General features: G+C 41.4%; 2 protein-coding genes across 10 annotated transcripts in view; one reads left to right on the top strand and one right to left on the bottom strand.

The window, feature by feature from the left end:
* Positions 1-6,505, top strand: part of LOC129183057 (coiled-coil domain-containing protein 40-like) — a 32,933-nt gene extending 26,428 nt beyond the window's left edge. For 4 of the 6 annotated variants that reach the window (XM_054779862.1, XM_054779863.1, XM_054779864.1 and 1 more), the window contains 3 exons: positions 2,905-3,093; positions 3,165-3,212; positions 4,437-6,095. In XM_054779862.1, coding sequence (XP_054635837.1) covers positions 2,905-3,093; positions 3,165-3,212; positions 4,437-4,664 — 465 coding nt within the window. In that variant the 3' untranslated portion in view covers positions 4,665-6,095. Of the gene's footprint in view, positions 1-2,904; positions 3,094-3,164; positions 3,213-4,436; positions 6,102-6,301 lie in introns of those variants that run through there. The other 2 variants (XR_008570742.1, XR_008570741.1) reach the window with 2 other exon arrangements.
* On the bottom strand, positions 1,567-24,653 carry card14 (caspase recruitment domain family, member 14). 4 transcript variants are annotated; one of them, XM_054779869.1, is made up of 21 exons: positions 24,282-24,653; positions 21,264-21,401; positions 20,858-21,183; positions 19,961-20,110; positions 19,755-19,874; positions 18,481-18,606; positions 17,453-17,593; positions 17,255-17,377; positions 15,688-15,791; positions 15,298-15,359; positions 14,099-14,162; positions 12,885-13,101; positions 12,674-12,800; positions 11,083-11,323; positions 10,942-11,005; positions 10,478-10,598; positions 10,235-10,399; positions 9,072-9,190; positions 7,522-7,637; positions 6,284-6,500; positions 1,568-6,022 (listed from the first exon to the last, which is right to left on the bottom strand). In XM_054779869.1, the coding sequence occupies exons 1-20, from the start codon at positions 24,493-24,495 to the stop codon at positions 6,293-6,295; spliced, it is 2,946 nt and encodes a 981-aa protein (XP_054635844.1). In that variant the 5' UTR covers positions 24,496-24,653; the 3' UTR covers positions 1,568-6,022; positions 6,284-6,292. The 4 variants fall into 4 exon arrangements, with proteins under 4 accessions (XP_054635845.1, XP_054635844.1, XP_054635842.1 ...); XM_054779867.1 differs by having other exon boundaries at positions 1,569-6,022; positions 19,961-20,119; XM_054779868.1 differs by lacking the exon at positions 1,568-6,022 and having other exon boundaries at positions 6,177-6,500; positions 19,961-20,119.
* Positions 24,654-24,917: the final 264 nt, after the last annotated feature.

The raw sequence follows: 24,917 nt of genomic DNA, 5'->3' as shown, positions 1-24,917 counted from the left end.
ACACCTGCACCACCTGAACCATGTTGTAGTGCTTTACTTTACTGTTCTCTTTACTTGTCTTGCTTGCTTGCTGCTGTAACAAGTAAATTTCCCCGCTGTGGGATCAATAAAGTACATACAATACAATACAATACAATACAATACAAACAAAACAATGGATAAAGCTGTAATTTTTGGAAAATTTTGTTTCGGAAAAAGTTACAATGTTACGAGAAGAAGTCAAATTATGATGGAACTAAAGTCATAATTACGAGAAGAAAATTGACAAGAAGAAAGTGGAATAAAAAAACACACAGCAGAAATGACAAAAAAAAGGCTGTAATTTTACGAAAATGAAGTAAAAATATTGAGAGAAAAAACTCATATGCTAACGAGAAAAAAGTTAACATTTTCTGAGAATAAACTCTTAATATTACGAGGAAAAATAATGTAAGTTTAGTAGCATAGAGTTTAAATATTAAAGAAATAATGTTATTTTTAAGTCGTAATATTATGACAAACAAAACAAAACAAAGTTGTAATTTCTGGAAAAATAGGTTGGGGAAAAAGTTATAATATTATGGGAATAAAGTCAAAATATTATGGGAATAATATCATAACATTACAAGTTCAAAATTTACAACTATTATTTAAGAAGAAAGTTGAGATATTTGGAAAAAAAACCAGCAAAGTTCAAACTAAAAATATGCTTTCCACCTATATCACAAAGCTGACATGCAGTGTTTTCTTTAAATATTTAAGTTCTTGGCATATGGCCATTGCATGCTGTCATTTTTCAGGATGTGGCACTCGGTGGAAAACGTTTGGACACCCCCTGAGCTTGTGTGAGCACACTGATCCGCACCAAAGCACGGCACGCTTCCCCTCCTCTGGCTTGATTAAAAGTGCACAGCACGAGTCCATGCACACATGCATGCATGCATTAATAACATGACACAATTCCCAATAAATGGAAATAAAATATATTCAAAATAATAAGAAAATCAAACCCACAGCACACTTGCAGCGATTGCGTTTATGTGCGTAATAATTGTACCTTTTAATTAATGTGACCGCGCCTCTAGCAAGCAATTTATGACAGACACCACCTTGCATAAAAGAAATATGACTTGAAATAAGATTGGAAACAATACACAAAGTCAAGGAAATTGCAGTAATACAGCAGAATAGAAGTAATGGGACAAGCATGATTGCTCAATGTGAGCTCAGGCCAGGAGAGCAAGGGAGAATCACACCCACGTCCAGCACAGTAAAAGTGTGAGTACACTCTTACTTTACGTTGTGTTCTGGAGCACATGCAGTCCCTAAATTACCCTTAGCGGGGGCAGGACAACAAATTTTGCTGGACGGTAATTGTCCCACAAATGATTGCCGATATACTGACGATATTATTGTCAACATTATTTTGAGACCATTTTTTCATGAATGTGATAATAATATATGGCTTAATAATGAGAATAACACCGTATCAAAAGCAATAAACTTTAATTTCTCAGGAGCATTTAACATTGTCATTGACTTGCAGTCTCTCAGCAAAAATGGCACTTATATAAAAATCACAATCAATCACAATATTTCTGATTGTGAATGAGTGTCACTTTTGTTCTTGTCTGAATATTGCAAAAAAAATAGAGAAATAACCCAGAAATACTGTACATGTTCACACGGCAGGGCATGATGCTCAATTTGGATTCCAGTTTTTTGATGTGGTCATTCACATTAGCAAAAAATTGTGATGTTAATGTGAACGCAAAGCGTCCGGGAAGTCACGTGCAGGCGCAAAAAAGCGACACGCATTTACGGATGTGGAAGACTTGCTGCTGTGTGTGCACACTGTGTTCTCCTTAATGCATTTGTGGAAATTTCAAGGATTTTGTGCAACTGGAGTCACCATTTTCTCACTCAAATTATTCCACATAGGAGATTAAAAAGAAAGAAGCAAGGATTTTGGCTATGGCAGTTGGTGGAGACCTTGCTGCAACATTTGTTCCGTGGGTGGCAGGAGTGGTGGGACTTTGCCAATGTGTCAATGGCATATACACTTCCTTGGTTCACTTTTAGCAACATAGTGTGTGTGGAATACGCTGTTTACTTTTACGTTTGGTCAAAGTACATGTTTTGGATGCAACAAAATGCATTTGGTGCACAATGAGGTGTGGGGATCTCGGGAATCACGGCAGCCAAAACGTTCCACTGTTTTGTATTATTTATTTATTTGTCTCTGTCAACAGGCAGGAAGAAAGTATTCGACACTTTCCCCCGTTTACTCAGGGTTTGTCGTATATTTTCACATGGCTATGGCTTCAAATCACTGTAGTCTGTGTGTCATGACCCTCAAAGTAACTGCACTGTCGCTGGTACCGCTTTCAGGAGAAGGCTGATAGGAGGGTTCACCCACTCTGTTCATTCAGCTACAGAACCAATGTGCCCGGGTGTTGAGACAGATTCACAGAGTGAACCCTCGTCATCCAGCCTGTTTTGTAGAGAGAGGAGAGGAAAACAAACACACTTGCACATGTCAATATATCGAGCCCGGCAAAATGATGGAATTTGTTTTTATTTATCGAGTGGTTAATTGATTTATTGATTATTGTGACAGGCCTAGGCAGGAGTATCTCAGCTCATATACCCGGCTTGGAGAATCCAGGTTATGGTTAGTCCAGGTTGCAGTAATACAGCAGAATGGTGTATTACTGTTGTACTGGTTGTACTGGTGTATAATGGTGTAACCCAGGACTACCCAGGTAGTCCAGGGTCCAGGTTACCTGCTACAGACCAAGAGGAATATGAAGATTGAGACTGGTTATTGTAGAAACAAAAGTGCCATATTTCATGCATTATCTCACTACTAATAAACCTTTGATTACCAGTGGGATATTCTGCATATGTGTTTTATCATTTCAGCGGTGGCTCTACCACCTGACAAAGAAGCAAGAGCAGCTCCTCAGGGAGAGCGTAGCAGTGGTGGAAAGGAGAGGAAACATCATCGAGCGCAATGAGATCCTAGCTCGCAGTACGAAAAAGCTAATCATCAAGGGCGAGCTAAATCTCATGAATGACGGCTTGCGACGGAAGATCAAGGAAACACAGAAGGTGATGAATGTAGGCATACATGCGCTGAGAACCGTTGTGCAATTGGCTGACGTAGATTATGTATATTTCAGCTGGTGAAAGAGTATTCTCAGGAGATCAGGGAACTCCAGGAGGCCCATGTAAGTCTTATGGTATTGTAATGTTCTAAATCCGAGTCCATTGTTGTTATTGTTTCCACTGTTGGGAAAGTTTCATTTCAAATGAAGTATTTTTTGACATAAGTTGCAGGTGAGGGCCAAATATTTATAAAATATAAGATTCATAGATTCTTACCACAAATCAAGAATACCAGGCTGTGTGTAAAAGAAGAAGATGCGTCATTTGCATCGTAAGTGTGCAACGACAGTGATCCATTTGGGACAGCACTTCACTTATCAAAATGTATGCCCTCATGAACTAAGTACATACTCTAGTGTACATTCAGGGGTGTCTACGCTTGTTCAGCCTGTCAGCTACTTTTAAAATGACCAAGTCCCAAAGATCTACCTCCTAGTATAAATATAGAGAATATATATATTTAGCATATTTACATAATGACGATGTACATTGTGCGTATATATCAGGGGCACGCACTTTTTCAGCATTTTTTTCAGCAAGTTACAAGTCAAAATACCTCTTATTATAAAAAATAATCTAACTGATAAACTTTGAATCTACTATACTAAATACTAATGATTAGTATTTCCATTACCATGGTCCATTACTGCGGCTGAGGTATCTCAGGTAGTCAAAAAACGTCTCAGTGGCAAAGCTCCGGGGGGTGGACGAGTTTCGCCCTGAATTCCTCAAAGCTCTGGATGTTGGGGGACTGCCTTGGGTGACACGTCTCTTCAACATTGGAAGTCAGGAACAGTACCTCTGGATTACTTTCAAGAAGGGTGTGAACAGAGGGTGTGTTCCAACTATAAGGGGATCATACTCCTCAGCTTCCTTGGGAAAATCTATTCCAGAGTTCTGGAGAGAAGTGTACGACCGTTAGTCGAGCCTGGAGGTGCAATGTGGTTTTCATCCTGGTCACAGAACACTGGCCCAGCTCTACACTCTTGCAAAGGTACTGGAGTACATGGGAGTTGGCCCGACTGGCCAACATGTGCTTTGTGGACTGTCTGGATTGATGTCATAGGACATCTACAAAGTGACGTTGATGACGCGGGTGACACATGCAATTGACCCACACTACTGTACCTTTGCCATCGACCGGGAGATCGCTATCAATGTAATGGGCACCCCTTGTGTACACAGTATACTTATTGAAGTGTACTGATGGAAGTATTAGATTTGAGACACAGCTCTAGTCTCTTTGGACATCCTTCCTGACGCTTATCTACATTTTTTGCTTCCAGGAAGAATTCCATAGGAAGTCAAAGAAGATTCAGGAAATGATGGATGGCACTCCAGCTTCCACTGCTTCACTTGAAGTGACTCTTCAGAGCGAGATGGAGCGAGTGCACAAAGTCAGCACAATCATTCACCGTGTGTGGGCAGAGATGCCCAAATACCAAGGATGTCTCTGGAAGGTGTTGCGATCACTGGCAGAATACACGGAAGCTGAGGCAGAAGCCAGTCAATGAGGGGACAAAATAAGCAGCAGTGAAGACAAGGGCAGTGGCTGATGTTGATGCTAATTTAATTAAATTGTTTTCTTCTTCCATGTTAATAAATGTCATCGAATCAGGGCTCAATCATACGATAAAAATCAGATCTGAATCGGATATGGGGCTGAGCTTCGTTCTACTCCGGAGTTGCTGGGACAGCCACTGGGGGTCCTAGCTCGCTGGCTCACTGCCTACCTGCTGGGTCATCCACAGTGGCCAAGAGAGTCCCTTCCCTGTGCTCTTGGGTAACATCATTCGGTCCTTTTACAACCAAAGCTGCTTCGCATTTCCGGCAGTAAGTCGAACCAAGGCCCGTTCTTTTGATTAAGGAAGATGTAGTCACCGATGGAATTCCAACTGGATTATTAATGTACGATATCTATGACACCCTTATTTTGTTTACACAATTAGACAAGATGTAAGGCAAACGGCGCTCTTATTTTGGAGGCCGGTAGTGTGTTCTGTGTGTGTTGAGAATGTCTGTGTACAGTTAAGGTGAGCTGCATGCAAGAATAAACGTGCCTCGTCTTTTTTCACTCAGACCTTGCACATCGTCAGCGGGTATTGTGAAAACGCTCCTTACATTAAAGAGGTAAAACACAACACGGACCAAATGCACTCAACCAGCCTGAGTGACACACACACAGTTGCAATAGTATGCTCTGCTAAATTAAGCTGACCCTGCTAGCTTCGATTCACGCTATATTCACGTGTTTTAGGTCGCCATTTTGACGTGTTTAGTTCAGGAAGGGGCGGTTTATTTGTGATGAGATTCCGCCATGATTTAGCGCTCCGCCAGGGAAATACTTCCCCACACAAACGTTCCTTCTCCTCACGGTGACAGCATTTCATTCACATTATGTCAATTTCCGTGACCTTCCGCGTTTAACAGTAAATTCGTTTTTTATTGACCAATTCCTGACAAACAACTGTTTGTATTGTCACACCGCAGTTGTTTCACAAATTTCTTCTCAACATGAAAACCCCTTAACTACAATTAAAACCCAGCTCTACGCACATCTATTCCTTGGAAAAATTGCATGACGGGGGTCCATGGAGGGCAAATGATTTTAAAACAATTGAGCAAAATAAATGCTACAATTTAACCAGAATATCTGAACAAATTCGAACGCTACGGAATTAAGGGGGTGGTTCTGAACTGGATGAAAAGCTACTTAACAAACAGGAAGCAAAATGTGGCGCTCAGAGACCACACATGTGCATGCCTAACTATAGCTTTTGGTGAATCTTGTGGTATGCCCAGTCGGGAGGAGGCCCCGGAGACCGGGAAGTCTGGACGTCCCTACTGAGACTGCCGCCCCTGCGACCCGCACCTGGATAAGCGGAAGAAAATGAATGGATGGATGGATATTTTTGGCAATAATTTTCATCGATAAGCGTACAGAAACCGAGGTACTTTTGTAGTACCTCATCAGATTGTGCAGATGTAATCAAAATATTGTGAGTGCATGTATAGTTACAAAAATATACATCACAGGAGTCTTTATTTTACAATGTTGAAGTATCATCGATACATACTCATGTTTACAAATATTTGTAATAAGCATAAAAAGAAATCTAAATTGATGACCTACTTTTTCATTTTACCACAGGTCAGGTTCCACCCATACAATCTTCTTCTGCTCCTCCCAGATGACAGTGCGTAACCTGGTCAGCAGTGACGCCTGGTCACACCACGAGTCAGGAGCCACCCTGTGAAACAAACATGGCAGTTTGTCCAATAGTGGCTCTTCGCTCTTTGAACACACCAGCAGCTGCTCCTCCGACCAGCTCTGACGGTGAAGCTTTGACCTGAAAAAAGGCAGGATATTAATTAGAGCTGCAACAGTTAATTGATGATTAATCCATTATGCAATAAATCGACAACTATTTAGGTATTCGATTAATCTTTATTTTTTTATCTAAAAATGTAAATATCCTCTGATTTCAGCCTCTCAAATGTGAATATATTTTAATGTCCTTAGTCATTCATGAAAGCAGACCTATTATTTTTGTGTTTATGCAAATTCACAAACATCAGCTTTGATGTCACAGACATCACTTTGTAGATGTCATATGACGTCAGTCAGCTGACAGCTCCCTTCCTCCTGATTTGCTGTTGGTCCTCCGCGGCAAAGATTAAGTGGTGAAGGACAGGGCCTCGAGTGTCGCATGGAAATGCAACTCTTGTCTTTATTATTCAGACTACGGATAAACTAACCCAGCAGTAAGATGCATGTATCTATAAAAAAGTTCTGTAGAAAAATTTGGGTGAAGAAAAGTCAGTAGTTTGATGGCTCTGCTCCCCGTCCTGAACGCTATGCTATTCCCTTGCTATGCCGCCACGCGTGATCAGGAGGGTCAAGGACATCGAGCAGGGACTTAATATGCCATCCGTAAGACACACAGCTGCAGATATCTGCTGGAGAAGAGCGCGCCATGAAGAGACAGACAGCGTCTCACCGTTGCAGCTCACGATGTGTTGCAAGCAGTCCCTTTAAATATAAGATATGTAAGAAGTTTTGAGTTGAGACATTTCCGCAATTTAGGTCACAGCTTGTGATTGAAGGGTGATGGTGGGTCCCACAGCCAAACCAGTTGAGAACCACTGGTTTATATTATTTGGGTGATGTTTACTGTCGTGGCCCACGGGCCACATATTGAGGATCTATAGGGTACAGCAACCCACTCTACATGCTCATTCATCCCCTCACACGGAGATGCATGAGACACTGACTGGACAGTAACAGTATCAAGGAGTTAAATTCCTTAAATATATAATATTTTCTTCTATTGTCATGCCTCAGCTTTTGGATAAAGAAAGAGCATTTACCTGAGTCTACGTGCGCTGCTGACACACTGACTAATGAAGATTATGATAGGGAAGATGTCAGCCCTGTGCAGACGACGTACACAGTCCAGTCCAAGTGGCAGTACACAGTGAATACCCTGTAGGATTCGGACACACACAAAAGAAATCTAAGAAACTCGCAAGCACATGTGCAAGTGCAGCACAGGTGTGTCGTATAATTTAGTGATTCCTATCGACTTTGGCGCGGCACATGAGAGATCACCAGGTGTGCCTTGGGAAATGATGAATTTCATTTGGTTGGAAAATTATCATTTATAAAATACACATAATGTATATTTGCTCATTTATCTATGCCAGCGACACGCAGTGACAGGCAGAACAATGAAATGCTCTTCGACTAACACAAACCAAGTCCTGGCGGCTGGATTTGGCTTGCCATATCATTGTACGTGGACCGCAAAAGTCTGGAAACAACGCACTTCAAAAAGTCATTTATGTTATTAGTATTTTTTTATATGTGTATATACATTTTCATTATATTGTTATTTAATTTTTTTAAAACTTTTTAAATATAGTTGTATTTTATTATTTTCTTTTTTTTAATAGTGTAAAAACATTTGAATGTATTTATTTTTACTATAACATAATAAATACTGTATAATATAATATATTTATATTAAGTAAAAAATAATAAAACCATTTTAAATCAAAAGATTATTAGTATTTTTTTATATGTGTATATACATTTTCATTATATTGTTATTTAATTTTTTTTAACTTTTTAAATATAGTTGTATTTTATTTTCTTTTTTTTAATAGTGTAAAAACATTTGGATGTATTTATTTTTACTATAACATAATAAATACTGTATAATATATTTATATTAAGTAAAAAATAGTAAAACCATTTTAAATCAAAAGATTCTTAATTGTGATTGCTAAATATATTTGTTGAGAAAAGTTCTAATTTCAAATAATTTATTGTGAATTATGCCTATTTACAAATGACTAATAAACACATAATTCATGGTTAATTATTAGTAACAATGTAAGTTTGTTGGTAAAATAATGCAAGTGAAAATGATCATAATCAAATGTGTCATAATATCATGAGGCAATTGTACATGAATAAGGTTTCACAGTTACAGGTTTGCCCTCTGAGGGTAACCATAACTGCAATGTGGCCTACGTTGAAAACCAGTTGGACGCCCCTGCACTACATGGTACATAACACGTGTATCCACCTGTTGCCATTTGGTTTTCTCATCTCAAATTTGTGCTTTGCTTTCGCTCAACAAAGGATGGGAAACATGATAATTAACTCGATGATTCTTCTCACAATAAAATGAGCGCAAATAATCCAGAAAGTCAGGAAATTGGAATAATACCGCACATGCTCCAATTAACGCCTCGATTCAACTAACCGCCGAGTCGCCTATTGTCGCTGAATGAGTTGTTTACAAAAGCAAATTGCCTTCAGTCTTATTCAAAAACCTGGTGCTAACAATTCCTTCAAGAAGATGATGTCAAACAAGATGACTCGTCTGGTATTTTGTGTACGAAGTGCTGACCTTCTTCATGACTTTCTCCACACACTGCAGGGTATAACAGCAGTTTCTTCCCTGCTCACACTCCTCCAGGAGCTCGGACTTCTGCAGTCGGACTGAATGATCACTTGCGCTCAACATCTCTGCAACAAGCAGGTGAGGAATATCAAAGTCAATGAATGACGTGTTTGAATTCAAATAACCCTGTTCTACAAAATTTGACTTATTGCACCCCAGGAATCCCTCACCACTTTGAATTTTGAATTTTGCGACTTCACTCTATCACGGTTTAAAAAAAAGATCCTATTATTACTCAAAAGCATGCATATTTAAGCAAATTGTACTTCTTTATTTGCCTGAATGAACCACTTTCAAGCATAAAAATAGCTAAATAAACTAAAATACAAATATAAGGCATTCAGAAGCATTCAAAGGCGTTGTGGTGATATGTAGTATTGTCCACTGGTCACTAGGTGTCAGTAATGTTACTGTAATGTTGGGTGAGACACACAAGCACCAGACTTGATCACTGGAACAACAGGCTTCTATTGCAGGTTTGAATGATTTCACAACAGGCACAGTACACTTTTCCCTTGCTCTATCGCGGTTCACCTTTCTCAGATTCGCGGAAATTTTTTTGTGCTTCTTTTTTTATTACAGCCTATGAATGCTGTTACAGGCCGAGCCTGGCCCTTTAAGAAGAACTGCATTGTGAGAAGTTGAGTGTCTCTCTCTTCCCCCTCGTCTCGTCTCCGCTGACTGTATGACTCCGTTCATGCCGTTGTTCTATGGAACAAATACGCCAAGGTGCTGAAACAATGAATGCAGTGAATGCACAGAGTGAACTCCCTTCCTGGCTGTTTGGAGGCGAGAGACGAGGAAAACAGACATGCATGCAAACGGCAGTATAATGAGGCCGTCTTTTTATGTCTTATATTGGGTGATGGGGTGTAAAGGTGACTATACGGGTACTATTTCACGTCTAAAGGGCTCTAATAATGTTAAAAAGCATATTTAGAAGGTCGTAAACAGGTTTTCTATGTTCTAACTATGAAAGTATTCCATTTATAAATAAGGAGTCCTACGTTGCAGAAATTCACTTATCACGGGCCTGGAACCAATGAACCGCGATAAACGAAGGATTGCTGTGTACTGCTGAAACTTTTATTATACACGATGTGTCTTACCCGGTTCGCAGAGCTCGAAGCCCTGCCAGCCTGCTACCTTCTTATCCAGGATGCGTCCCAGAATGGAGGGCAGCAACAGGACTGGTCTGCATATGGGGGGGAAGTGCGGGGTGACCAGTGTATAGGGCATGAGGGTTACGCAACTTCTCGCTGCTGATGTGTCACCTACAGGAGGGGGAATAGAACAGAATTAGGACCAATATGAAGAGCACCGATTTCTTTGCAAACGTTGTGTTCTTGTACCCGATTCTGTGCTCTTGGTCTTTTCATTCTCCACGCTGACCCACAGAGGGTTTCGGCCCTGCCGCCCCGTGCTTACGATCCTCACTGCTTTCTGTCTGTTCTGGGCCTCCATGCGCCCTTCCTTTTAAGAGGACACAAGTCGAGCGGCAACAATTAATGGCTGAATCGATGATTAATCATCAACCATTTTGGTATTTGAGTAATTGTTTTTGGATTTTAAAACGTAGATCTCTGATTTCAGCCTCTAAAATGTGAATGTTTTCATTTCCTTGGTCATCCAAAAAAATGTTATTTTAGTAAAAATTACAGCTTTTTGTTGTTAGATTACTACTTTTTTTCTTAATATTTTGACATTATTCTTGTAAAATTTCCATTTTTGCTGTTGTTGGTAGTTTTTTATTATACTTTTAGAAAGTGCTCCTGGCCAATAAAAAAACAGCCGCGTCATGACCATCGCGTCTTACCTTTTGAGACTTCCGGGTTTGAAAGTTCATTTCTTCAATGGCACGAATAAGAAGCCTCTGCGCTCTGCGACACAAATCAAGAAGAGGTTTTTCTGCACCTAAAGATTTCATGTCCAATCTGTCCATGTTGCGTATGAATACCTGTAATAGTTGGGTACGAGTCCACTATGGAGGGCCAGAAGCTGGCAGGGGTGAACTTGACTGGCGTACCATGAGCCATCAGTGTCCGAAGGGCGCGTGTTGGTCACATGCAGAATGTCGTCGCAGGCTACTGCCAGAGACCCTTTCGGACCTGCTGGGATGGTCACGTTGATGCGTACATAGAAGGAGTCACCTGATGACATTTCATTCTTTTGCAATTGCTGAAGCAGGATGTCATAGTCTGAAAAACAGCAACAGCATTCATTAAGAAGACACAGAAATTCAAGAAAATATGGTTTGTTATTGCACTGGTAAAATGTTTTGTGTCCATTTTTCCATTTTTACTGACATTAGTTAAAATTTCAAAGTCCGAGTCCATGGTTCTCGCTCAGACACGGGTGGATCCTGCCCCAAGTGGAGAAGTTTAAGTACCTCGAGCGAGGGAAGGATGGAACGCGAGATGTACAGGCAGATCGGTGCGGCGTCTGCAGTGATGCGGACTCTGCATCGGTCCATTGTGAGCCGAAAGCTCTCTATTTATTGGTCGATCTACGTTCCTACCCTCGCCTATGGTCATGAGCTTTGGGTAGTGACCAAAAGGACAAGATCGCGGGTTAAGTGGCTGAAATTAGTTTTCTCCGTAGGGTGGCTGGGCTCTCCTTTAGAGATATGGTGAGAAGCACTGTCATCCATCATCTGACTTGAGAGGAGTCAGATGAGGAGGCTCAGGCATCTGGTCAGGACGCCTCCCGGGCACCTCCCTGGGGAGGTGTTCAGCGCGCATTTGAACGTTAGGATGCCTCAGGGAAGACCCAGGACATTTTCAGCTGCGGAAAGGGAAGTCTGGACTTCCCTTCTTAGGCTGCTGCCCTCGCCTAAGAAGAAGCGAAAAGGATGGATGGATTTTTTAAATTAAGCACTAAAAACATATATCCTAAAATACACATTAATGTCACACTGACTTGCTATGAGTTTTCTGCTCAAGGTATTTAAATAAGACATGAAGTGGCAGCAAGATCACCCACCACCACCTTCCTGTTTTGACATGAGTTGTTTCTTCAATTCAATAGTGTTTCTCACCTCAATACTGCAACCAAAAATGGAGCCAAAGAAAATTGCAAGTGGCAGCATTTTGATTAAGAAGTTGAGAAACACTATTGAAGAAATTATTAATGGCAAAACAGGAAGGTGGTGTCCGTGTGGTGTCTCGCTGCCACATCGTGTCTTTGGGAACAGTAGTCTTCAGTGGAGGTAAAAGTAAACTTAAATGTTCATTTGTCATTTATATGCATTTACAATTGTGACAGTCATGTAAAACTATAAATATAAACCTATAAACACACGTGTTTTTGTGTTAACATTTTTGAGGGTCAACCTCGGAGGACATCATAGACGGGCGACGTAACTTCTGGTTCTGGCTGCCATTTTGTTCATTAGCTAATAGGACGCTAACAAGGAAGGATGTTTTCTGATTTAAACTAACCAGAGAATACACACAAAACGAGGCAAAATTGTGGCTTTTCGACCAAGAAAACACGTTAACCTGGGGGGGCGTTAACCGAGGGTCCACTGTACATACTGTGGAACATACCATGTTGCCTGGGCCGAAGACATAGGTGGCACAGATCAGTGACCTGGCCAAGCGCCCACATAGCTTCTTCTAAAGTGGAGTCCTCCAGGACTACCCGTAGAGCTTTCTGGTTCTGTTGGTACTTCACCTGCAAATGACAACTGCACAGTCAGACTTCTTCACACATACCATCATAAGAGCGGTTACGTTGTTGAATTGACCTTCATCTCACCTCCACTATTTGCGCTCCATGGCTGATTCCCACAGTATGTGCAGCACTGCCTTCTGTGACTTGATGAACAAACACTCCGGTCTTATTACCTCCTACCACTGCAATCTGAGTTAGCAGCGCATCTCCCTGGAAGGAAATGGTGACCACGCGGCCGCTGATGCGAATCGCTTTTGGACGGGAACGGACAAGGAAGGGAGGTGCAGAATTCTTGTCCAGGCTGGTGAGAAATTGTTGAAAAGTTGAAACATAACACGTGAGAAACAAAACAAAATAAAGTTGTAATTTTCTGAACATTAGGTTGTGAAAAAAGTTATAATATTATGGGAATAAAGTCAAAATATTGTGGGAATAAAGGTATCATATTACTGTACAAGAAAAAAAGGACAAGAATGAAGTTAAAATAAAAACAAGCAGAAGCAGAAAAAAGAAAAGTCAATTTTACAAGAATAAATAATATAATAATATAAATCTAAATAATAATAAATAGTAAATATTATGAGAAAAAATATATATCCAAAAATTTAACAGAAAGTCATAATATAACGCGGAGAAAATTTGCAAGAATGAAGTTCAATATTAGGAAAAAAAAACAACAAAAAAACAAGTGGAAAAAAAACTGCTTCAATTTTTCCAAAAATTAAGTCGAAATATTAAGAGAAAAAGTCATATTCTAAAGAGAAAAAAGTTGCAATTTTAAAAGAATAAATAATGTAATAATATAAATATAAATAATAATAAATATCATTAGAAAAAATAGATATATACCAAAATATAATGGAAATAAAGTCATACTATTATGAGAAGAAAATATACAAATATTATTGAAGAAGAAAGTTTAAATATTTGGAAAATAAAAAAAAACAACAGCTAAAATGGGGGAAAAAATAGCAAAGAGTGAAGTTGATACTAATAATAGTCTTTTTCACCTATATAACAAAAGTGAGATGCATTTTTGTCTTGAAATATATATAACTTATCATATCTACATGTTCTACAAAATATGAAAGTGGCCCTTGCATTGCTTCATTCCTCAGTACAGGTCCATGGCCCTCGCTGGAAAAAGGGCCAAGGACACCCCTGATGTAGATATTACATGCTCTGCACATGGTTTACGGTTATGTCTGGTCGAGAAAGCGCGTGGTATGCCTCAAGTCGAACACATTAAAAAAAAGTAGGCTGTGTGAGACATCTTGTCGGCTTGAGGATCACCTCACCTGTACATGTTGTTGGTTCCACCGAGCGCAAACTGTGATGATGTGTCTTTGTCGTCATTCAACACTGAACAGAAGAGAGGATGTTAAATGTTTGGCTATCAAGGTGGTCTACATGAAAATGATAGTAATGTGTCACTTAGGACACTGTAAAGCCAAATACACGTGGTCCTCGGTCTACGGACAAGTTCCATTCCAGCAACTGTGATGTAAGTTGACTTTTTAAAATTTTTTAAGTCTGACTTCATGCCTGTGAATATTCAGCCAGGTCATTGTAGAAGACAAATTGACGTTAGATGTGGTAAAATGCTCAGAAAGGGGAGAAAAGCTGACCATCATAAGCTGTTTGACTGTTGCGGCCGTCATCAAGCATAAAGGTCATATCCTTGAACACGTGTAACAATGTGCTCCTATGAAATGGACAGTGATAACTACGCAGGGTAGTGCTCTCATGATTGAGATTTCCTCTTCTCCCTAAGCTTGTCTTCTCCCTCCATTGCAACGCCCCTTCCAGTGTGCACGACAACCACAGGGAGATAATTCAGCTATAAATTCTGTCTTATACTAAAACTTCATTTGGAATGGTAGGACCTCCTGTATGTATGGTCTCTGCAGGATCTCAACCCATGACAGCAACGTGTGTTACTCATGCTTTTCTTGTTGACTGTACTCCCACCTCCCTTGACATCATTAACCAGCTCCTTCCGTGTAATTCAGGGGCTCAGAATGCTTGCTGGCTAAAATAGAACTTCATTTATAACTTTTATTTAATGGTTGTTTTTTTTCCATTCCATTCCATGTCATTGTCTTCTGCTTATCCGGGTCTGGGCCGCCTCAGTAGGGAAATCCAGACTTTCCAGTCCCCGGCTACCTCTTCCAGTTCTACCGGGCGTTCCCAGACCAGCCAGTGAGACATAATCCCTCCAGCGTGTCCTAGGTCTGTCCCAGGGTCTTCTCCCAGCTGGGCATGCCCGCAACACCTCACCAGGGAGGCGTCCGGGAGGCATCCAAACTAGATGCCCGAGCCACCTCAACTGGCTCCTCTCGATGTGAAGGAGCAAGGCTCTACTCTGAGCTCCTCTCGGATGACTGAGCACCTCACCCTGGTTGTTTTTCTAGATTTTTTTATGCCTATCATCGGCAATGAAACCACTATGAAAGTGTTGGACTGTTGATATGTTTCTAAGGTTTGCAAAACGCACCGCTGGGGAGGATCACAAAGTCGTCGTCCAGTGACAAATCGTCAGTCTCCAATGTTTCCAGGCTACAAACCAGAAAACATCTGTGTCAGATTTGGAAGTCAAACATGCACACAAACACATGTTTATTAAACATCGTAGTGCTGAGCATGAGATGACTATCTGCTGTGCAGCAGCTCAGACAGGTTTGACAAGCCAGCGTGATCACATTGTGTAAAATAAATTCTTTCCTAGCTATGTCACAGACTGGATGCTGTGCCAGCGCAACCGTGACAGAAAGTCTTACCCTCTGGCAAATGTCACTCATAGCTTGCCATGGGCTTTTGAACAAATAGTTTACCTTCAGAAAGCAATGGAAAGCCAGCTAAATATAACACACATAAACACACTCACCTGTTCTCTTCTTCATAAAGAGCTCCCTCTCTTCTGCGGAGAGACTGTGGACTGGGAGGTTCTGCATTTCGGGATCGAATACTACTTGCCATTACGTCTTCACACTGTCAGATACACAAGGATATATGCACATATTATTATTTGTCGTGACAAAGATAATCCAAAAAAGTTAAGCGGTGCTTACACTTGAACGTACTTTGTCCCCGCAGTGGTATGCAATTTTGCGTGGAAATGGCGTGCCAGTGAGTAAAATGGTGGTAAACAGTTTTATGGCATGCATAACTAGTCGTGAATGCAATGTGACTACACCACGGACACACCGCAACGTATGTGCAAACAATGTGGGCGGTGCGTAGCAAATCGAGCTCCTGCATGTCTCATTCACACGAATGGGTCCATTTTTCCACCACTTCTCGAGCTGGGGGGAATTCTCAAGTAATTTCTGTATTTCCTGTTAGTAAGTGATAGTAAGTTGTCCTGGCGCCTCCTTTTTTCTGGTTTATTGCCTCCTTCCTGCTCTTTGCACATTCTTTGTCTGCAGGTGCGAGAAAATATAGACCTAATTTTATTTTTAGCATGAGCTAGGTTCCTTGCAAATAGAGGAATTACAGCAGGACCAAATAATTCCACGACTGCTTCACAGATGTCTTCACGCTTTTCAGGCGTGCCATTAATTTAAATAAGTGACATGTATTGCCATGGCAAATTGCGGGGCAATGCGGAGGCAAAATGCATGCAAGTGTAAAATTATAGTTAAAATTATAAGTGCCAAAGAGGTATTCATTTATACTGTATTTAATATTAGTCGGTGTGGAACGGGACATGTAGTCATAAACTGATTTTTCGGTAAGGAACCTGTGGTTTGGTACAGAGGGCGTACTGATTTCACACATCGTACACATGGAGCGAGGGACAGAATGTGTGCCTTTTGTCACGCATGTAGTCGGTAAACAAACATAGTGCAGACCAGCCTCTAGCTAGCAGGAGTCATGGTTAGCGATTGTGCCAAGGAGACTCCAGAATCTGGAGAACCTCTTCCATCATTAAAGTCTCCTGTTTGGGAGCACTTGTGAGCTGCAGCATTGTTCCTTTGAAAAAGCCAGTCATTACCACACAGGCGAGGGCCTTCAGTCATGAGGGATGCCCCCTGCAACATCTCCACATAGCCGTTTGACGGCCCTGCACAACCTGAAGCTCCATTGTTCCATTGAAGGATCATGATGGCACCCCCTCAGGTGGGATCTCCTTGTCATGCCAGTAACGTTGGAAGTCATCAGGACCATCAAGGTTTTTTCTCATCAGAGAATAAAGCCAGGTCTTTTGAACAACTCTTTTAAGTGAACGATGAAAATCGATTCCCAGGTGAGGGAAAATTGTAAATCGTGAAAATCCAAATCTTATCTTGTAACTGCTACCAGTGGTTGTTTCCTTGATAAAAACTAGTTGACTTCAAAAGTATAATAAATATAACGACGAGCCAGTTTTATACTATCCTGGTCTGAATAGGGTTTGAAAAAACTTGAACGTTTAACAATGCAGATGTTTTAGTAGCTCAGCAAAACCACACCTCTGAATTAAAGGGACTTGATGATGAAGGGTTGATTGCGTCCATGCGGCATAGTCTGCGTCTGCTTGGGAGCGAGGAGTCCGTAAAGTTGGACCTGGAGCACTCCCAGTCAAGTTCTATCTCCTATGAAAAAAAGAATGCTGTTGCATTACGGTGTTTCTTGGTTTATATGCCAACTATTGTTGAGTCGCAAATTACATCAGGGCTCTGCCAGTCTTTATGGCTTTTGTCATGCAAACTAAAGGCTTCCTTGAGCGCCATCATCTGAGACCTCAGGGTGTCCTTCTCAGCCAGGATAGAGGCGATCTGGGTTTGAGCCTCGTTTCTGGAGAGGTATGCCTGCCGAGACAGAGGGGCCATTTACTGAATTATTTTAGACATAACTGTCTTGAGACCCAGAGTAGAGGAACAGAGGGTAGACAGACTTGGGGGAAGGGTGATCAGGTTAGTAGCATACTAGGGTGGGCATGAGAAAACAGTACTATGTGTCTCCTGGAACAATAGCTCTATCAATAGCAGTAAGAATGATATTATTATAAAGAAAATAAGCATCATAATTGCAGCATGACTAAGCAATCCAGGACTTGCCTGAGTCAGACCTCTCTAAAAACCCGCCCTGTTTCGCACTTGCCCGCACCGGGACCCGAACGCAGGACCTTTGTAATGGGAGGCGAGGGCGCTGACCACGCGACTAAAAGCCCGGACTGTCGGCCGCGTGTTCAGGCAGAGGGAGTGAGGTTTACCAACGTACACTCGCACAGCCTCACAGGCTGGCATCCGTTAAACTTGGTAATTTTGCCTGCTTCAATATAGTATCATGCAGGTTTTTAGGTTTTTAAGACACTCAGAATGTGCAGGAATAAAGGATTTGGGATTTACACTGTAAAACTCTGAACATTGAGAGTATGTGAACGTCCCTCGTTTACTTCCCAGACGACCTCCTCGACATGTCTGGCTTAATTTGTTCAGGGTCTTGGGTCAGCTGGACCCTAGCCCAGCTGAGTTTAGGTAAGAAGAGGGGTACACCTTGGACTGGTCGCCAGTCAATCAATTTAATTATACAGTATGTTGTTTTCATTACGATTAATACCATTCTTGTCTACATCATAGGATAGGGTCTTACTGCCTTACAGTGAGGCGGGTGATGTCCATTTTCTCCAACGTGAGCAAATACACAAATGTAGTTCAATGCGCCACCAAGGACTACATCATTTTCTCTTTCTTACCTGGTCTCTCTCTGTCTGCAGTTCTCTCATCTGGTTCTGGATCACAGTGCTCTTCTGTTGGTGCATGTTACAGTCCAGGGTGAGCTGCTGCACTTGGAGGGTCAGACATTCGCTCTGATCCAGAAGCTAAACAACAATACACATGAATCACCAATGCGGCAGTGGGGATTCTGCACACAGAAACTGACGTCAACATTGTCAACACACTATCATGCTTAACCACTAGGGATGCTCCGATCTATCGGCCACCGATCGGCATCGGCCGATTTCCGTGAAAAATCACGTGACCGGCATACTGCATGCCGATAAATGCCTTTCAACGCCGATCGTACTATTGCAGCCTGTAAAGATCACCGAATGCAGTGCAGTGTCTTGTGTAGCATCCTTCTCCCACTTTCGTTAACACTGCGTAGGCGTGCCAAAACAAAAACAATCACGTCTGCCATGAGGAATTTACCTGCCAACACATGCCACGAAAACTATCTCGCAGGTGTAGCATGTTAAAAAGCTTTAATTTAATACAACATTTGAAGAACAGACACTTGACGGTGTGATCATCAGCCAAAGCGCTGGCCAACACTCGCCCGTATTTGCGTGACAGTCAGAAAGCGAAGCAAATAACCTGAAAAATAATGTAATCGGACGAGATGACCAGCCTTCGCCAGCGGTGAAAGACACCGGGTTTGCCGACTGCTCCATCACTTGGAGCCCACCTTTGTGCTACCTGGAAGTCCCGGTAGGGCTCCACCAATGTACTCTCACATCCCAAGTCTCCTTAAGAAGATGGCGTCTCATCCTCTGTAAGTTTCATGAGTGATATATGTTCTCTTGAAAAAGTAAGTGGTGATGTTATGGTTCCTTCTTTCACATCATATAGCCTACAACAGGGGTGCAGTCAGGAATTCTGGGACCCATGAAAAAAAAAATCACCCTAAAAAAGGGGCGGGAGGACTTTTAAAAATTAATTAATAATTTTATTAGTAATTACCTATTTTTTAGGCTCCCTGGCAGTCAGGGGACCTTGGAATTGACCTGTATCGCAATCAGCTGCATAAACCCTGATGGGAGCATCCCTATCAACCACGCACGGAAACCACAGTAATGTGAGACTGGCAACCAAGGTGTTTGCTGCACAAGTTCCCCCGATTCCAATCATACTCAGTCATGTGTACACCTCCGTCTCTGGGGAACTTTGACTGGTGGAACCAGGAATCCACAGAATCCTAAAGCGACATTCGAGAGGAATGGACAAGATGCACAATCATGACACTTACTTTTTGTTTCTCTCTGTGCAACTGTTCATTTTCTTCTCTGTAACATTTGAGCTGCTCCGCAAGCTCCATCTGGCTGTCTATGGCCTCGGCTAGGTCCTGGGCCAGAATATCCTGATGAGCCTGACAAAGTGTGCGAGGAGATGAAGTACAAACGTGTCGACTGAAACAGTGATGGACTCACCGAACGGTAAAGCCGTTATTCTTACTGGGTTCAGTTTTTCTATCTTCAGCAGCTGGCAGCGCAGACTCCTTACTTCCTCTTGCAGTTGAGATGCCTCAGCAAGGGGGACACATCTGAGAGAGCGGCGTTTCTGGAAGTCGTTCTCCGTCTGGGCCTTCTGCAGTTCTGTTTGAAGCTGATATATCTACCGTTACACAGGACAGGCAGATTAACCTCTTCAAACACTGGCCTTGAGAAGCTCGCTAGAAAAACACAATAACATTTTTCTCTGCAGCTACAAGGTCTACATGGATAATCTTGGAATGATACTCATAGCGTACTTGCTAAGTTGTTTTTTTTCCTGGTGGCTTTAATAGGTTAAATAGCTGGACCTACTGGATTACTGTCTGTAGGGCTGTCTTCCACTAAGGATTTTCAGAGTCAAATCTGATTCGTTAGATTTTGTCCATAGTCGACTTATAGCCAACCGTTTTGTTTTTTCAAGAGCAGAGCTTATGGCGATCCCTACGAATAAACAGATCTCATTTACGAGCTTTTCCACCTCGAAGAAACAGACTAAGAGAAACCAGAGCCTTCATTTATTTAAGTGACACAGAAAACAGGACCAAGCTGAAACATAGTCGCAGTCGGCACACATCACAAAAGTGCAAATAGAATAGGAACAATGAAGGCCCTGGGGCAGACCTAGGACACGCTGGAGGGATTATGTCTCACAGCTGTCCTGGGAATGCCTTGGTGTCCTCCAGGTACAATTGGAAGAGGTGGCCGGAGACCAGGAAGTCTGGGCTTCCCTACTGAGACTTCTGCCCCCGCGACCCGGATAATGGATGAATGGATGGAGTTTCTAGTGAGACCACCAAGCAGATGCACATACCAGATGCTAATTTTTTGAAACAGATATTATTAATGGCTGCAAACCTACCTGCAGGTTGAGGTCATGGAGGCGCATATTCATGGCCGATTTCTCCTCAATGGCTGTCGTGTAGCGCACGTACAAGTCGCACTTCTCGTCCTTGAGGTTGGTGACTTCGCGCTGCAGCGAACACAAGTGTCTCTGTATGCGCTTATACTCGGACAGAAGGCTTCTGGACTTCTCCTCATGCTCCATGACCTGCTGGATCTCAGACTCCAAAGAGGCACAGCGAGCATTCATTCTTCCAGCCTCACAACGGGCTTCCTGAAGCTCATTCTGCATCCCGGTTACTGCTCTGATCAGGTACTCAGTCAGGTCTGAATACTTTATCAGGCCTGTCAGGAGTCACACATAGGGCAAGTCAAAACAAAGCCAATGACACACATTTTCCGCAGAAAGAATTGAAGTCACCGACCACTGAATCTTGATGGTTCAGTGCTGGGCTTGTGTCCAGTGACTTGAGTGTACAGGGTCGGGTAGTGGATCATGAGGCTTTCCAGCAAAGCCACAGCACCGTTTGTACCCTGCGTGCGAAGTATATCCATCATATGGCCTGGAAACATCAGAACATACTTATTTCCAAACTACAAGGGCACGTCGCCTCGTTAAAGTCAAAGAGGTCCAATTATCACAGCACAAATAGAAAATGCAACTTTACAATATCTCAGTTTGAAAATCCATGAATAGAATTATGCAATAACTGCAATTACATTTCAGAAATATGAGTCGTTATTTTCAGGTCAACACACCGGAAATGCTTGCCAATGCAAGTCACTGTACACCAGGACCAGGGGTGTCCACGCTTTTCCACCGAGGGCTACATAGACTTTAGAAGATGCGGGGACCACTTTGATATTATTAACGTCTTTTTATTTACGTTTGAATGATTTTTATTATGCTAATTATTCATTGTGGCCCTAAACCTCCGTCGAACACCCTGTTGTGTAGTGACGTGCGGTGAGGTTCATGGCTAGTGAGGCACTGAAAAAAAGGTTTTCGATATACATATTAGCCCGATTCATTCATTTTTTTATGAGCTGAAAAAAATGTGTGGTCTTACCTTCTATTATTTCTTAGGAAGTGCATGCACCCTATCCTTGTCCAGAAAGAGCTCTGATACTTTGTTGTAAAAGTCTGATCAACTTCTGGTGAGCTTGGCTATGTAATCTTCCATCTTGGCAGTTAAATTCATTCATTCATAAAAATATCTTTCATGAAATAATCTTTAAATTTGACTCTCCTCCTGGTGTCAAACAAAACAAAAAAACGCTGGCTTTTACTTTCTATGGAAGGACAGCAGTGACAAGGACCTGCCTGCTCCCGCACGGCCCCACCCTCTTAGGATGAAGAGATTACTGCAGTTCTGTGTATTTTATTGTCTGATTATGAAGAATAATGATGTCACACGTACGTTAAAGACATTACACAGGATGTAGAAAGTCATGGTGTGTCATACAGTAAATGTTTCTGCAGCATTATATTGTTGGCGACATGCTGATGAGCACAAACTGGCAGGTGCCATGACCCAGCTCTCACTCACTGAGTGCACTCAGAAGGTAGGCGGGGCTTGCACACGAAGCCGAGGAGAGACAGGCTCACTGCAGCCTCAACTTATTGAACAGGAAGTGTAAAAATTCTGTGATTTTTTTTACTTAAGAATCGTACAGAATTAATTTAGTTCATACAGACTTTCTACAGAACATTAATAATGTAGTTCAATGGACAAAGAGTCATATTTATTATATGTGATCATTATTATTATTATTATTTTTTTTTCATCGTGTCCCCCATGACCGCACGCCACTGGTCAATACAGTATTTCAGGGCTATCCAAAGTGCGGCCCACGGCTCATTCTAAAAATATAATTTAACAAGAAAACTAAAAAAAAAAAACAACAGCAAAAATGTAAAAAAAAAACAATAGTAATTTTACAAGTGGAGAAAGCTGGATTCTAATGAGAAAAACTCGTGATTTTAACGAGAATAATGTAATGTTATGAGGAAAGATGACATCATTTTGGGAGCATAAACTTGAAATATTCAAAAAAAGTCGCAATATTATGAGAAACAAACATAGGAACAAGTAAGGTGGTATTTTTTTTGAAAATTAGGTTGTGGAAAAGTTAGAATGTTATGAGAATAAAGACAAAATAATTTGGGAATAAAGTCATAATTACAAGGAGAAAATTTACAAGAAGAAAGTCAAAATAACTGGAAAAAAGGGGAAAAACAGGAGTGATTTTACAAGAATAAAATATTTAGAGAAAAAAAGAGAGAGACAAAACTCAATTTCAGGAGAATATTTTAACAGCATAAAGTTGAATAGTAAAGAAAAACTATTATTTTTTTAAAAGTCGCAAAATTATGAGAACCAAAAAAAGGTGCACTTTTTGGAAAGTTTGCTTGGGGGAAAGTTATAATATTATGGCAACATCAAAATATCACGAAAAGCTAATTTTGAAAGAAAGTTGAAAAATTTTGAAAATAAAAAAGCAGCAAAAATGGGAAAAAAGACTGTTGATGCTCATGAGCGTTTTTCAGTTCTATCACAAGAGATTTAAGTGTTCGTCACACTTAAAACTAAGTTTAGTTTCAGGTCATCAAACAAATGTAAATATTAGTCAATGACAACACGACTGAACACAAAACAAAGTTTTTAAATGAAACTTTTTATCATTAAGGGAGGAAAAAAATTCCAAACCTACATGGCCCTGTGTGAAAAACTGAATGACAACAATCCTGCAAAGATGAGTGGGCCAAAATTCCTCCCCAGCGCTGGAAGAGACTCATTGCAAGTTATGGCAAACGCTTGATTGCAGTTGTTGCTGCTAAGGGGGGGCCAACCACTTATTAGCTTTAGGGGGCCATCACTTTTTCACACAGGGCCATGTAGATTTGTTTTTTTTTTCTCCCTTAATAATACAAAGTTTCATTTAAAAACTGCATTTTGTGTTGAGTTGTGTTGTCATTGACTAATATTTACATTTGTTTGATGATCTGAAACATTCCACACTCTTTCGTGTTCCTTGCTATTATCATATGTAACTTATTGTGTGGAGATACAGTATAGGGCAAGAATTCTAAAAGCAATCTTCACTCACAAGGGTAGGATTAAATAAGCTTTGCTTCTTCCTACTCCTTTTGGACATGTGGAACTGTGAAATGCTGATTCATGAGACGTATTCCATTGGAACCTTCATGCATGTTCAAATAAAATTAAACCAAACCAAACCAAAAGACGTAAGTGTGACAAACAAAAAAGTAAGAAATCCGGAAGTGGGCAAACACTTTTTCACACCACAGTGGAACAATTCTCAGCATGTTACAGTTGCATCCTTTCATTTTCCACTTTGGCCCTCGCTGGAAAAAGTTTGGACACCCCTCAGTATATGGACTTTTTACAAATGCAGCTAGTAAAAAAAAAAAATCGTACTTGTTCTCATGGAGCGGTTGGTCAGGTTGTGGGAGGAGAGGATCTCGTCCTCATCCATCTCAGTGAGGACCCTGGCTTGTCTGAGGTATGGCATCACGATGCATGGCTGCACGCCCAAGGAGATCCGATGGCGATTGTCATTAAGGAGTTCCCACAGTTCTTCCTCGCCCTTCTCCTTCAGGTCTGGACCTTCTGGCGCACTCTCTCCAGCCATCCTCGCTGTGTGCTTGTGCGAGTAAGCAATAAAGGTAGCTCACAGCTGGATCCCGGGTCACCAAGACACAAGTCGGTGACTCATTACTGGATCTTGTCAGGAACGACAGCCAGACTGGAAGAGGCAGAACCAGCAGTATAAATGCATCGTCGCTCCACACCCAGTGTTTGTTTGGATGAAATCACGTGTGTGTGGGAAAACCTGTAATTCAAGACCTTTTGTTGAAGCGCAGCAAGGGACTGACGACATACAGTAAGGTCGAAAACACAATCACATATCCCCAAATACAATTAGAGGATGTTTCATCACTTATAATATTGGACTAATTGCACTTGTTTCATTACCCTGAGCACTACCAGCCCAACGCTCACAAGTAACTGAAAGAGGGTTTGTTTGCTGAATCGTGTCACACTACAGGAAAG

The sequence above is a fragment of the Dunckerocampus dactyliophorus genome, chromosome 6 (assembly GCF_027744805.1).
Source record: "Dunckerocampus dactyliophorus isolate RoL2022-P2 chromosome 6, RoL_Ddac_1.1, whole genome shotgun sequence".
In the NCBI taxonomy this organism is placed as follows: Eukaryota; Metazoa; Chordata; class Actinopteri; order Syngnathiformes; family Syngnathidae; genus Dunckerocampus; species Dunckerocampus dactyliophorus.
Note: the sequence above shows the minus strand (reverse complement) of the source record. Positions and strands in the feature narration are given on the sequence as shown.

What these genes read in the sequence shown, in the direction of transcription:
- card14 (XM_054779867.1), bottom strand. Translation starts at nt 24,495, where the DNA reads ATGGCTGGAGAGAGTGCGCCAGAAGGTCCAGACCTGAAGGAGAAGGGC. An exon ending in AAGACTGGCAGAGCCCTGAT is followed by an intron (nt 17,378 to 17,452) that starts GTAATTTGCGAC and finishes TTTTTTTCATAG; the next exon opens with GAGATAGAACTTGACTGGGA. An exon ending in TGGAGAAAGTCATGAAGAAG is followed by an intron (nt 7,638 to 9,071) that starts GTCAGCACTTCG and finishes CGAATCCTACAG; the next exon opens with GGTATTCACTGTGTACTGCC.